The sequence below is a fragment of the Garra rufa genome, chromosome 18 (genome assembly GCF_049309525.1).
Source record: "Garra rufa chromosome 18, GarRuf1.0, whole genome shotgun sequence".
Taxonomy (NCBI): domain Eukaryota; kingdom Metazoa; phylum Chordata; class Actinopteri; order Cypriniformes; family Cyprinidae; genus Garra; species Garra rufa.
Window position 1 is genome coordinate 13,801,055 of NC_133378.1, and position 15,192 is coordinate 13,816,246.

A 15,192-nucleotide genomic window follows, 5' to 3' on the forward strand; every position below is an offset into this window, starting at 1 on the left:
GTTGCTTTCATTCATCTTCGAAACAGATATTTTCAATCAAACTGAGAGATTTGTTTCCCTCCACTAAGTCCATTCCACCTAACTCCTGCAGTTCAAAAATGTCTTTTTGTGTGTTTGAACCCTTTCCAACAATGACTGTATGATTTTGAGATCCATCTTTTCACACTGAGGACAACTGAGGGACTCATATGCAACTATTACACAAGGTTCAAACACTCACTGATGTTCCAGACGGAAAAACCATGCATTACACTGCAAAAAAATGCTTTTCTTACTTAGATTTTTTTGTCTTGTTTCCAGCCAAAATATCTAAAAATTCTTGAATCAGAAGGATTTTCTAGACAAGTAAAAATTTGTGTCTTGTTTTCAGTAAAAACAAGTCAAAATTAGGTGAGTTTTTGCTTAAAACAAGCAAAATAATCTGCCAATGGGGTAAGAAAAAAAACTCTTATTTCAAGCAGACAACTAGATTATTTTTTCTTACCCCATTGGCAACTCACCTAATTTTGACTTGTTTTTACTGAAAACAAGACACAAATTTTTACTTGTCTAGAAAATCCTTCCTGATTGAAGAATTTTTAGATATTTTGGCTGGAAACAAGACAAAAATCTAAGTAAGAAAAGCATTTTTTTGCAGTGAAGAGCCAGGGGGTGAAAACTTTTGAACAGAATGAAGATGTACATTTTCTTATTTTGCCTAAATATTATTTTTTGTTTTATTTTATTTAGTACTGCCCTTCAGAATCTACAGAAGATACTTACATGTTTCCCAAAAGACAAAAAATCTAAGTAAGAAAGGCATTTTGTGCAGTGTAGACACATAAAGCAGCAGACTTGCTCTGAAAGGTCACATCAGGATGGTGCGTTAGAGCAAAAGCCTCACATTGGCCAGCTCACAGACACGCAGAGCGGTCGCACTGACTGTAATAAGAGTCCTGATGTTGTGTTTACAGTAATGGTAGATGTGAGTGTACTCTGATTAAATCTCTCTCTACTCCTCCTTCATCTGGAGTCTTTTGCTCTCTCATTCCGCCTATATGAACATCAAAGCACTTGGAAAAGTACAGAGAGTCTGAGTATCAAAGAGCCATTTATCCTCTTCCTCTAATATCCCCCCTTTCTCGGCCGCCCCCGTCTGCTTTCACATCTGCCCCCTCTCTCTCTCTCTGTGTCCATACACACACAAACACACACACATACAGGTAGCTTTATTAATGAAGGTGTCTTTGCATAAATGCTGTGACCCAAACACACACACACACACACACACACACACACACACACACACACACACACACACACACACACACACACACACACACACACACACATGTTGGTTTACATGTTTTATGGGGACATTCCATAGGCGTAATACTGTACAAACTGTATTTTCTATCGCCCTACACCTACCTTATACCTAAACTAGCCCTCAAAGGAGATTGTGCACACTTTTACTTTATCAAAAAAACTCATTGTGCATGATTTATAAGCCTGTTTCCTCATGGGGACCTGAGGAAATGTCCCCACAAGGTCAAAATCTACTGATATTCCTATCCTTGTGGGGCCATTTGGTCCCCACAACGTGATGAATACCAGGTACACACACACACACACACACACACACACACACACACACACACACACACACACACACAGAGTGGTAGGTTCTCCATGGGAAAACGTATAAATTAAAGAGCAGCATACTCTCCTGTTTATGAAAAGTCCGGAACCACAACCAGATGTGTGCTTACTGTTTGATTATGCTAAAGTTGTCTTCAAGTCTACAAATGCATGAATGCATGTGAAGAAAAACATTTAGCTTTTATTTTATTTAGGACTATTTGTTGTATAAGTTGTGTTAGTGTTGTGTAATATCCTTCCGTCTGAACTGAAGAGCGGCAAACAGCAGGTGGAGGATCGTTACTGTTCTCAGAGAAATACACTGAGTCAGCGTTTGTCTTTAACAGAGGAAAAGAGAAAGGCAGTGTTCTCAGGACAGCTTTGATAGGAATCAGATGTAATAAAACTCCTCACTCTTACTGGAATCCTGAAACTCCTTTGAGATATCAATACCACAGAACTGGCTGAGTAATGCCTTTAGACACACAGACACACACAGTTCAGGCAGTGTTTGCTAATGATGACTAACCTTTACTGACCAATACGCACACACTTACGTTTATACACTGTAAAAAGTGGGTACAAGCTATTTATGTCTGATTTAACAGAGCCGATCCTCCCTATACGCAAAATACGCACGCTGCATAGGGCCTCCGAAACACCAGGGACCCCCTTCGCTCTCAAAGATGATTTATTTTTAGTTTATTATTTTAAGTGGGCCAGCGGTTATCAAAACATGAATGTTCATTTCTTTTAATGTGGTGCGCTGTTGCCTTTCTACATAACAATCAGTCAAATCATGTAACATGAATGTCGTACAGTCTTGCTGGAGGCACAAAAAAAAAAGTGTTTAAAGCGTACCGAGCCGCAGAAGAGACACTGTTTCTCAAGCGCTTTCCGTGAGTGCGTTTTGCATTTTGCCAGTTTTGCGTAGGGTCCCCATAGGAACGGCACTGGATTTAACCAATAAAAATTATTTTTGCTATAAATTTGTGCCACTGGAACACAAAACCATTCTTAAGTAGCACTGGTATATTTGTAGCAATAGCCAACAATAAATTGGAAGGGGTCAAAATTATATATTTTAGTTTTATTCCAAAAATCATTAGTATTTTAAGTAAAAATCATGTTCCATGAAGATGTTTTGTAAATTTCCTGCCGTAAATATATCAAAACCTAATTACTGATTAGTAATATGCATTGCTAAGAAGATCATTTGGACAACTTTAAAAGTGATTTTCTCAATATTTCGATTTTTTTTGCACCCTCAGATTCCAGATTTTCCAATAGTTGTGTCTTGGCCAAATATTGTCCTATCCTCACAAACCATGCATCGATTGAAAGCTTAATTAATCAGCTGATGCATAAATTTCAGTTTTAAAAAAATGTACCCTTATGACTGGTTTTGTGGTCCAGGGTCACGTTTATGCATTTAGATAAATAATTAATTATTAATATTTACTATTTGTGGGGAAAAAATATGTTATTTTGAGGTTACAGTTGTGCATAACCTGTTTATTGCTGTTATCATTAACTAAAACAAAATACTGAATTAAATTGATAATTAATATATATATATATATATATACATATATATATATATATATATTAATGAAACATATTGTTTTGGCTAAAAATAACTAAAAGTTTAAATCAAAATACTAAAATTATTAAAATAAAGCTAAATAGAAATAAAAAGCTAATAAAAATCACAAAAGCACACAATTAAATTACTAAAGCAAACTAAAATTAAAACTGGAACCATAAACAAAAATAAAAGGTATGAATGCATACTATGATAGTATTTAAATAATACTGAAATAAAATGCTAAAATAAGTACTATTCTGATTCAATTAGCCACCTGGGATTTATTTCATTCAATGAATCCCCTTTACCTTTGAGAACAAATTTGGATATTCTTGGGACACTTTTTTTGTCCGATGTAAACACGAACCGTTTTAGATTCCCCTAATAAACTCATATGTTCATATGAATCATATGTTTAATTGCTGTTGTTAATAACTATCATGTTTTAATTATCTAATTTAAGGTTTGTTAGCAAATAATCAATAAGTGTGTGAGAGAGCTGGATAAAAAAGAAGACAGGAAAGTCAAATTTCAGTATCTCAGAGGAAACTACCATTTGCTGGTTAGGTATGTTTTGGTGCTGGGATGCTGGTTTTAGCTGGTTTATGCTGGTCCTTTGCTGGTTTATGCTGGCCCTTTGCTGGTTTATGCAGGTCCTTAGCTGGTTTATGCTGGTCCTTTGCTGGTTTATGCAGGTCCTTAGCTGGTTTATGCTGGTCCTTTGCTGGTTTATGCTGGTCCTTTGCTGGTTTATGCTGGCCCTTTGCTGGTTTATGCAGGTCCTTAGCTGGTTTATGCTGGTCCTTTGCTGGTTTATGCTAGTCCTTTGCTGGTTTATGCTGGTCCTTTGCTGGTTTATGATGGCCCTTTGCTGGTTTATGCAGGTCCTTAGCTGGTTTATGCTGGTCCTTTGCTGGTTTATGCTGGTCCTTTGCTGGTCCTTTGCTGGTTTATGCTGGTCCTTAGCTGGTTTATGATGGTCCTTAGCTGGTTAATGCTGGTCCTTTTGCTGGTTTATGATGGCCCTTAGCTGGTTTATGATGGTCCTTAGCTGGTTAATGCTGGTCCTTTTGCTGGTTTATGATGGCCCTTTGCTGGTTTATGCTGGTCCTTTGCTGGTTTATGCTGGTCCTTTGCTGGTTTATGCTGGCCCTTTGCTGGTTTATGCTGGCCCTTTGCTGGTGTATGCTGGTCCTTTGCTGGTTTATACTGGCCCTTTGCTGGTTTATGCTGGTCCTTTGCTGGTTTATGCTGGCCTTTTGCTGGTTTATGCTGGTTTTAGCTGGTTTATGCTGGTCCTTTGCTGGTTTATGCTGGTCCTTTGCTGGTTTATGCTGGTATGCTTGACCAGCAACATGACCAGCTAAGGGCCAGCATTAACCAGCAAAGGACCAGCATTAACCAGCTAAAACCAACATCCTAGCACCAAAACATACCTAACCAGCATATGCTGTTATTTTTCAACAGGGTAATATGTTTTAATTGTATTACCTCTGTTGTTTTCTCAAATAGACATAAACATAAACCCTCATAACAGTATATGCAGATCTCTGAAGGCAGTTTGATGCTCAGGGCTGGGCTGGATGTGTGGATTTTAGGCTTTATATGACATCTCGTAAGCCACAGTCATTCGCACTGTGTAAATTGTCAGCCCCCTGCTAACACCACATTAGCACAACAATAACCCGAACAAAACAAAGCAATTATCACACAGCACCACATGCATTCCAGCAGCTGTTAATTAGAGCTATAAAACAGCTACAACACTTACTCAAGTATGTGTTATTACACTAGTCAACATGAGGTAGGAAACGAATCATAACACATAATAGGCATAATTGTGTTGATGGTTCACGTGTGCGACCATGTGATAGCAGTCTTCATAATTACTCCTTTTGTATTTCATGGATGAAAGCAAATCTAAAATGAGGTTTATAATGACCTGAGGATGAATAAATGATCATCACATTTTTATTTTTGGGTGAGGTTTGGATAAAAAAAGAGAGAGAGAGAAGAGTTTTACCTTGGCTACGAAACACTTTGCAATGGCAACTGGGTTGGCGTTACACTTCTCCAGGTCATGAAGCAGATCACTAAAACACACATACACACACAATCAGAACAGATTGTACACCATTACTCACATCCATTAAAGGGCTGAGCCGTTATGAAACTATTTGAATTGTCTTCCAGTTACGAGCTGTATTGTAGGAATTGTACTGTAAGGAAAAAAACACTTCCATGAATTGAACTGAATTGTGAATACATGTGTGGCCACTGCAGCTTTGCAGCCATATGAGTAACACTCTGTAAATGTGTGTTGTGTGTGTGGGCTGAATTTGGTGTGAGTGTGGTAAAATGTGCAGGTGTGTGCATGTGTGGTCCAAAGTGAAAGGAACTGAGGAAAGAGAAATGGCAAATACAGAGTACGCTCTTAAAAATGAAGGTGCTTCACGATGCCACAGAAGAACACTTTTTGACTAAATGGTTCCATAAGGCGAAAGAAGGTTCTTCAGATAAAAAACTTAAGAAAGAACCTAAAGAACCTTTGACTGGATGGTTCTTTATAGATGGTTCCTCTATGGCATCACTGTGAAGAACCTTTATTTTTAAGAATGTAGACAGTCTAAAACAGAAGATCTTCCCTTTAGGCCTTTAAGGACACTTTCTCTGTCATTTTGTTGTCATTTTGCTCTCTCATTTTTTTCTGAAAATGATCAGTGGAGTGTTTAAAAATCAACCTGATCTCATGACGAAAACATACTTGTTGGGAACATGTACATTTCGTGACATTTTCGACATTTTTCCCCTGGAACAGATAAACATACAGTGCCATGCAAAAGTACATTGCATAAGTATTCATACCTTTAACTCAGTACATAGTTGAAGCACCTTTACAGCCTCAAGTCTTTTTGGGTCTGATATGACAAGCTTTGCTCATCTGCATTTGGCAATTATCTCTTTGCCTCACCTTTTCACCTCTCAAGCTCTGTCAGCTTGGATGGGGGCTGGCAGACATTTTCTAGAGTCTTAGTTGTTCCAATCGTCTTCCATTATGGATAATGCTTCTGTGAACCTTCAATGCAGCAGATTTGTTTCTGAACTCTTCCCTAGATCATTGCCTTAACGCAAGTCCGTCATTGAGCTCTACAAGCAGTTATCTTGACCTCAGGACTTGGTTTTTGCTCTGATATGCATTTTCAGCTGTTAGACCTTTTCTGAGAGGTGTGTGCCTTTCTAAATCAGACTCATTCAAATGAATTTGCCACAGTTTAACTCCACTCGAAGTGTAGTAACATCTAGAAGCTATAAGAATGCTCCTGAGCTACATTTCGAGGGTCCCAGAAAAGGGTATGAATACTTATGCAACAGGATCTTTTCAGTTTTTTATTCCTAATAAATTTGCAAAGTTGTTACAAACCTGTTTTGTGCTTTGTCACTATGGTGTATGAGATGTAGATTGATGTGGAAAAAAAGTAATTTAAAGCAGTTTAACAATGCTGCAACAAAACAAAATGTGGAAAAAATGAAGGGGTATGAATACTTTTGCAAGGCACTGTACATATGGTTTTATGTGATGTTGGTTAACTTTTTAAAAAATTTTAACAGTAACTTTTTTTTTCATATCTACCGAAGAACTACTAAGAACTATATACATGTTCATAATTAATGTGAATGATGCAAAATGTACAATTAAATGTCCTAAAGTAAAGTTCATGGTAACGCACTAGTAATGTTTCAGGTATTACCACATCCTTCAGAAGGAATTGCTAGTGTAGATCATGATAACTCCCTAGTAATGACTACAGCCATTAAAAACTATTGAGGTTTATGTAAGGTTCTGGATTGTAATACTTCTGATGGCTTTAGTAACACTTTAGTCATTATGAGTGGGTTATAATTAGTAATTCCTTTAGGAGGATGTAATAACATTTGAATCATTACTATACAAAACCTTACATATACCTTAAAAGCTTACAGTGATTTCAGTCATTACTAGGGAGTTATCATGATCTTCACTTGAGAATACTGACCCAAATGATTAGTAATACTTTATGAAGTATTTAGTAATTGTTGAGTCATTACTAATGGGTTACCGTGATCTTTACTTTAGAAATAATTATACATTTTCCATCATTTACATTAATTATGAACCTGTCCAAAACTAATAAAAGTAATTCTTAGTAGTTCTCTGGGAGATATGAAAGAAAATAGTAGTTACTGATTAGCTAATAGTGAACTACATGTACCACTTTCAACTGAGCGCTATTACTTATTGATTCATTAATCAGAATTTATTGTTAGTTAATAGTAGTTACTATAATGTTAGTAGTGCATTAGTCATTTGATCCTTTGTAGTTATTCATGGAACAGTATTCTAAAGTGTTACCTGTTGGTTTTGTTCGTGTCGCTGCAGTTCTGACTTGAAATGTCTGTTGAGTGGTGCTATAACTATAATGTTCTGTGATGTTTTAAAATAACACCTACATCTAAACCTACTCGATAGTATGAATAAAAGCGAATGTGACATAAAAACGCAATCGCAAGCATGCCGTTTTAGCTTGTTTTTCGATCTCTCATCTTTCAGATCTTTCATCGTGAGTCATGTTTTTCACAAAATTCGTACCCAAGGATTCCACATCCTAAGTCCAATTTTGTGCCGGCTGAGCTACTGCGCAAGTTTGTTATGTCTGGAAAGCTAAATATATGAGACTCATAACTGTGTATGAAAACGATTATAGATGCTTGTGTTTTACTGCCTGTAGTGTTCATTTCTGTTGGAAACTGCAGTGGTATGTACATATTGGTATTTATTTTGTGTCTTGCAAAAAAGTTTCCACAGGTATGTTTTCGTCATGAGACCATTAGCAATCAATATTCAGTTGTCTATCTCAGAAGGTCAAACTAAATGTTATATAAGATGTTTTATTTATTTATTTTTTTCATTAATATGAAGTTGCCAACTTGAAGTGGAACACATCTAGATATCATTTTAATAATGTTAAATTATTGTTCTAGCAAAACATAATAAATACACTACAGTTAAGCAGACCAAATTAAAATAAAAAACTACAACAGATTTAATAATCTGAATAATCTTTAATAATGTATTTTGGGACAATATTTTAAAAGTTTGGATTGTAGTTACTGATTAACCTACATTTTTATTTAAGTCATAATTTAAGACTTTAGTAACAGGGCTAATGGTTGACGAAAACGTAAAATATATTTGACATATGGAGAAAAAAAAAAAATGACAGAATGGAAAGAGATTATCTGCGACCCAATGTTCACACCATCCATCCTAAATAGTCTGTGAGATTACAATAAGTGTGTCCCAAAGCATAGTATGCTGAAAAGAGTATGCAAAAAGTCCCCAAATGGTCTACAATTTCAGGTTGATTTTTGAAGTGTGGATCCCATGCACGCTCTAATGGCTAATATAGCCCACAATCCACTGCGCTTTGGCAAAGGATTCGGTCCAGAACTACAAACACGAATGAATGAAATGAACAGGAACTGAAATGTATGTGTACCTGTTAAAACGGTAGATCTCATGGATATTTCCAAATAAAGAATTCCTCTCTTCATCTCCTAACAGCAGAAGTGACTGATTGCTGATGCACTCCAGGTAATCCTGTAGAGAAACAGATGAAAGGATGAATAATCTTATCAGAATCAGTCATGTGAGATGGGCAGCGCGCCTGCCATCAAACAGAAGGGTCCCATCCACTGACAGGCTTTATGATGTTCAGAGTTTGCCATATTTGGACAGACAGACGCTTCAGTACAGCTTCAACTTTCATACCTGATATTAACTTTTCCACATCGGCAGATTAACTACAGTGTGTCCGTTTATCCCTGTTATGTAATGTACTTATGGAGTGACACTTTGATGTACATAGTAGGCATCAGATTCTCCATACTTTTGCTCACAAGCATCTATTTAGTGTATATGCACCCTGGCTAACTAATAATGCAACTAATAATATAACATTTACTGAATGGTTTGGAAATGCTGTTAAAATGTTTTACATTTCAGAAGGAGAATCTTTACAATTTTGTGTTTGTGTATTTTAAGCCCTCAAAACCTTGTGTTAACTTCCTTTGAGCGGTTTCAGTACTTCAAGTATTCAAGTACAGCCTGATGTAACCATGCATTAATTGAAAAATAAAGGACACAAATTAAATATATTAAAATTAGACAGTAAATTTGTCGAAAACATGGCCGTGATTGACCTAAAATATTTGATAAGTCTTGGGAATTCATTTGTAACTTGTCGTGATAATATCTATTTTTTTTACATGTAATTTCCATAGTACACAAGAATCCATTTGTCTGTGTGTTTTATTTGCTACTAGTGATGCAGAAAGAAAACACTTCAACTTTAAGTTTCATAATGGGCTTTTTATGCTCCACTTCTGTAGAAACATATCGATGTACTGGTATTTAAAGAACAGAAACTGAAACACTGTAAGAATGTAACAGTGCAAGGAAGTGCAGACGCATCCAGTGAGCTCTTATACTGTACATACACGAAACATAGGCAAAGCATGTCAGAATCTGTAACTTCTGCTCCGCCCTGCATCTGAATGTCTCTGTCTTTGGTTGACAGATGAGATAAGTGATTCTCTCACTCTGACAAAAATCTTTACCTGAACACCCTCAGGCGGTGTAAAATAACCATTCTGTGTCGAAAACACACCCTGTGTCAACAGCCCGCTCACACATAAACACAGACAGAGAGGTGGGGTGGTTTTAAAACTGAAAAATATAGATGGTATCTCTCTAGGAAAAAAATCAACATTTTCGTCAACAAATCAGTCTACACTGGAAGTACCTGCTTTGCTTTCTTTGAGTATGCTGTTTTCCATTTGCTTGTAGAAAAAAAGTGCAGAAGATATAGTAAACAACATTAAGAAGTAACTTCAAGTACAGCAAAGAGCTCTAGCTTGATCTGAACAGGCCTTCTGACTGTAAGTCTTGCGTATTGTCTATTATATGATGTGTTCATTCACAAGTGTCCTAAAGTGCTAAATAGCTACTGGAAACTGGGGGACACTCTTATAACCTTTAAAGGCCATGACCTTTCCTCCCTGCATATGTGGTCTAATCTGCCTTTGGGTCAAATGATAGTAGTAGTTTGAGTCCTGCTGTGGTTGCACTGATATAAAGTGCCACACTAAACCTTTGATGGCCGTCTTCAAAGTAAATTTCTTCATAAACTTATTTCAAAAGACTGGTCTTTTATAATGCAACAATGGACCCTTCCGAGGCAATCTGACCAATCATAACGCTGAATCTGCCAGAAAAAAGAGTAGATTAACATAAGTGGAAAAAGATGCCTTTTTAATGTTCATTTATGTTTATTTTGTGCTATAACTAGTAATAATGAAGAGATGATCAGTTCATGTGCGATTGAACTGAGGCTTTACAACGAAATGTCACGACGCATATAAGAGCCACTAAACTCTAAACTTCTTAAAAAAATTACAAAATTTGAAAGCTATGACTTTGTTTCATTCTGGTACTTATTAGAGTATTTCAGATAAAGTTGCCAGGTTTTTCACAACAAAACCCGCCTAATTGTTACTCAAACCTATTCCAATCACATTTTGGAGAGGGTTCCCCAATAAAAAATGCATTCTGGGAGTAACATTATTAGGGTTGCTTCAACCCACGGACATGAAAAACAACCTACAACAAAAGTAGCCCAATTCCGTCGGAAAATTGTAGACTTGGCAACACTGATTCAGAGAACTGTCTTTGTGAAAACAATACAAATATTATTTTAATAATACAAATTAGATTTTAAAAATTGAAAAAGCCAAAGTTTTTAATTTTTATTTTAAGTTTTAATCATTTTTAAGTACTTTTGCCATTTTTAGTACTTTTTGAGTTTTTCAATATTTTATTTAGTTTTAATATATTTTTATTTCAGTTTTAGTTTTAGTCATTTGGGTACTTTAACTTATTTATTTCAGTGGGTTACCAAGGCAAGATTTGCAACATTAGATTTTATCTAATATTTATATTTGATTTAATTTCAGATTTATTTCAATTAAAGTAATTTTTTTTCTTCTTCTTTTTTAAAAGTTTTAGCTTTAGTAACAACACTGACAAGCAGTAACTTTTCCATGGCATTTTAAACTTTGTGGTCAGTGAGTAACAGATTAAATATATATATATATAAAAAAAAAAGTCTTCAGATTAGATTTAAACAAAATTTGTCAAACCAGGGGTCTTTAATGGATTATCTAAAGGGGGGTCTACGACGGCACTGCAGGGGTCCAGCAATTATTGTTTGATCTTAAACTAATTTCAAGTTAACCTCAACCAAAGATAAAGTTTATTATCTCTCCCTCATTAGCATAAGTAAAATGCAAATTTACAATATAAGGAGTACTTGTGCTTTATAAGATGGGAGACAAGCCTGTTACAAGGGTTAAGAGTATACTCTACTATTTGTAAAAGAAAATACAACCAAATTAGCTCAAATATCTAATAACATGCAAGGCCTTTTTGAGAAACCTATCTGGGGTGCGTTTCCCGTACAACGATGTAACTCGCTGGTTAACCTCCATAGTACGATGCATTGTTGTGGAAACGAACTAGCTAGTCACGAGTGTTTCCCGAACACCGTCGCATCTCTGCCGTTTGAACCACATTAGTTCAACAACTTAGGGCCGTTGTTAATGACGTCACACCGTGACACCGGGATCTCAAAAATGCAGCTATATTGAACATGGCACCTAATGACTAATTTACTATTTTTGTTCCCTGTCATTTCGCTTTATTTGATGTTTGATTTATCGCGTGTTCTCTCTAACGTCATACTCCGGGGTTCCCTCAGGCATTTGTGCACATGCGCACTACTCATAAACAACGCTTATAGAGGACGCACAAAAATACATAGATTAAAATGCATTTATATTTAGATAAAATTGAGGATATAGATTGTACTGCGTGTTAGCTTGCAAACTGTGACCAAAAACATAATTTATTAAGCCCACATGTCTTACTAACAAGAAACGATGCTTCTAACCACAGGTCGAGAGCTGTAGTTCCAACCAAGTAAGTTTGTGACGCTGTTTGCGAATGTTCGTTTGAACTATTGTGTCGGGAAACACCCAATCGTTGAACTATGTTGGTAACGACGGAACTTGTGACCATAGTTGGCTAACGATGCTTTTGGGAAACGCATCCCAGGTCAGCAGAAACCACCAACTAACAGTGCATTGTGGGTAAGTGGCAGCCTTATTTACAACTTTAAGCTCACAAATATGTTTTAACTAAGAGATAATAAAAAGAAATAATGTAAAGTGAGAAACTATTGCCTTCACAGCTGTGCTTTACAAACACACATCATGTGTTAACAGAACGGTTTCTTTCAAAGTTGTTTTCCTAAACCTCTTTCCTCTCCTTTATCTGTCCTCTCCATCCATCCTGCCTGCTTTCCATTTCTTCCATTCTCTACTCAAACCATCTATCATTCTCTCAGTGCTTGGGGGGCCTGTGAATGTGTCTCTATGGAGGAGTGGGTGGGGAAAGGGGTTGCGACCCCCTGAAACTCTCTATCCCCACATTAACTGAGAAAGAGTGAGAAATCAGGGCAGGGGTGAGAGGAAGAGTTTAGCATTCATCTCCTCGTTTGCTAGGTCAAATGACAGCCATGTGCACTTTACATCTGACAGCTATATAAATCATACACAAAGAAAAGCACACACATGGCTCTTACTCAAAGAGTGTCAGTAGTTGGAGTCGCATGGTTTATGGGAAGTGGTGGCTTGATGGTTAAAGACAAAGGTTCAAGGTTTGAACTCAAGTGTGGGACACTCACTAACATTTCTACAATTTCTTTCCTTAAGCAAAACTAAGGCTATAGGCTACAAAAACTGTAAAAACGAACTCATTTAATTTTTGGGGGAACTATTCCTGTATCTTTGGCTTGTTGTAATTAGTTTCCTTGAGTAAGAAATCTTCTGTAAGTGACTGCATATGCTTTGTGTGTTTCTTACCTGGACTATACTGCGAAGGTCCTGAACGTAGGTTTTTTCCGTTTCAAGAATTTCCTCCACCACTCGGTCCACATACTGCACCTTCCGTCCTTCAGGTGACTGAATATCTGCATCGCTCTGACTGGTCGGTGTAGGTGTTTGTCTTCCCGTCTCCTCCTCTTCTAGCTGTTGTGCAGGTACCAGCTCCAGTCGGATGGCTCCGGAATCATGATCCCGCTCGGGGGCGGAGCCTAATACCGGCCGTCCCCCCAGCGAGCAGTGACTGTCACGGGAGGAGGCTGACGAAGACGTGGAGCCGTAACTCACCGGCCGGTCGTTGCAGTGCGTGGAGTCCATGCTGCGTGAGGAGCAATATCTCAAAGCAGAGTTTCTGATGGGACCACCCGCCTGGCTTAGGACCGCCCCTCCGACAGGGACCTCCGGGAGTGGCGGTAAAACATCAGTGGAGGATGGATAATCTTCTGAAAGATAAAAAAGTTAGACATTAGGATAGCATGATAGTGAAGAAAACTGCAGCGTGCTTTAACTTGTCAAATATTGCAATATGCATTTGTGCCAAATAGGTTTTATACACCACAGACTCTGCTTAAATTGGTAATATATATGTAAATCAGCTTGCAAACTTAAAGGATTAGTCCACTTCTAGAATAAAAATTTCCTGATAATATACTCACCCCCATGTCATCCAAAATGTCCATGTCTTTCTTTCTTCAGTCGCACAGAAAATAAATTAAGTGAGAAAAACATTCTAGGATTTTTCTCCATATAGTGGACTTTAATAGGGATCAACGGGCTAAAGCTCCAAATTGCAGTTTCAATCCAGCTTCAAAGGACTCTACACAATCCCAATCTTACCTATGAAACGATCAGTCATTTTCTAATAAAAATACAAATTACTATACTTTTTAACCACAAATGCTCATCTTGCATTAGCTCGACCTCATCCGTGACATAAACTCTTAAAAATAAAGGTGCTTTAAAAGGTTCTTCACAGCAATGCCATAGAAAAAACATTTTTGGTTTCACAACCATCTCTTTCTTACCTTTTTATAATTTGAAGAACCTTCCTTCGCCACAAAGAATCTTTTGTGAAACAGAAAGGTTTTTCAGATATTAAAAATTCTTTATGGAACCATTTAGACAAAAAGGTTCTTCTATGGTATCGTGAAGCACCTTTATTTTTAAAAGAGTAGGCAGAAGTACTGACCCAGTTTTCACAAAGTGAACGTGCAAAGAATGTCAAACTTTAAATACACGAGATAAAACAACGATGTCAGACAATTTTGAAGTTGGAGTAAATGAGATGGAGTTTTAAATAACAGCACTTTTCCAATGTGAAACACAATGTGTGAAAGTCGCGCATCGCAGATCTAGTGCAAGACGAGCATTTGTGGTTAAAAAGTATATATTTTTATTTTATAAGAAAATTACCAATTGTTTCAACAGATGAGACCCTTATTCCTCAGGTGGGATCGTGTAATTGCAATTTGGAAGTTCAAACCATTGGGAACCATATAAGGCCACTATATGGAGAAAAATCCTGGAATGTTTTCCTCAAAAACCTTAATTTCTTGGCGACAGAAGAAAGAAAGACATGAACATCTTGGATGACACTGTGGTGAGTAAAACTATCAGGAAATTTTTATTCTGGAAGTGAACTAATCCTTTAACATAAAGAACATCCAGGTAAACAAAACTCCCTCTACATCCCTCTTTTGACTTTCCTCATGCTTACTTACTGACTAGTTCGCTATGAGAGTGTCACAACGATTGCTGAGTGCCACAATGATTGTCGATCATCTTGCATACAAGTAACATGCATAGTATATTCTTTGCTATCTGCGTTGACCTCAAACTTGGAATTTTCATAGCTTTTTGAAGTGTTACAACTATTAATTGTATGGTAGTGCATATTGGGGTTTGTATATTTTGGGTATTTTGATCAATTTCAAGATAGCATGCAG

General features: G+C 36.9%; 1 protein-coding gene across 1 annotated transcript in view; it reads right to left on the reverse strand.

Annotated features, from left to right (window-relative positions):
- Positions 1–13,682, reverse strand: part of LOC141291698 (pleckstrin homology domain-containing family G member 1) — a 32,296-nt gene extending 18,614 nt beyond the window's left edge. The window contains exons 1-2 of the mRNA XM_073823856.1: positions 13,229–13,682; positions 8,746–8,846 (exon numbers count right to left, since the gene is read on the reverse strand). Coding sequence (XP_073679957.1) covers positions 8,746–8,846; positions 13,229–13,564 — 437 coding nt within the window. The 5' untranslated portion in view covers positions 13,565–13,682. The remainder of the gene's footprint in view (positions 1–8,745; positions 8,847–13,228) is intronic.
- Positions 13,683–15,192: the final 1,510 nt, after the last annotated feature.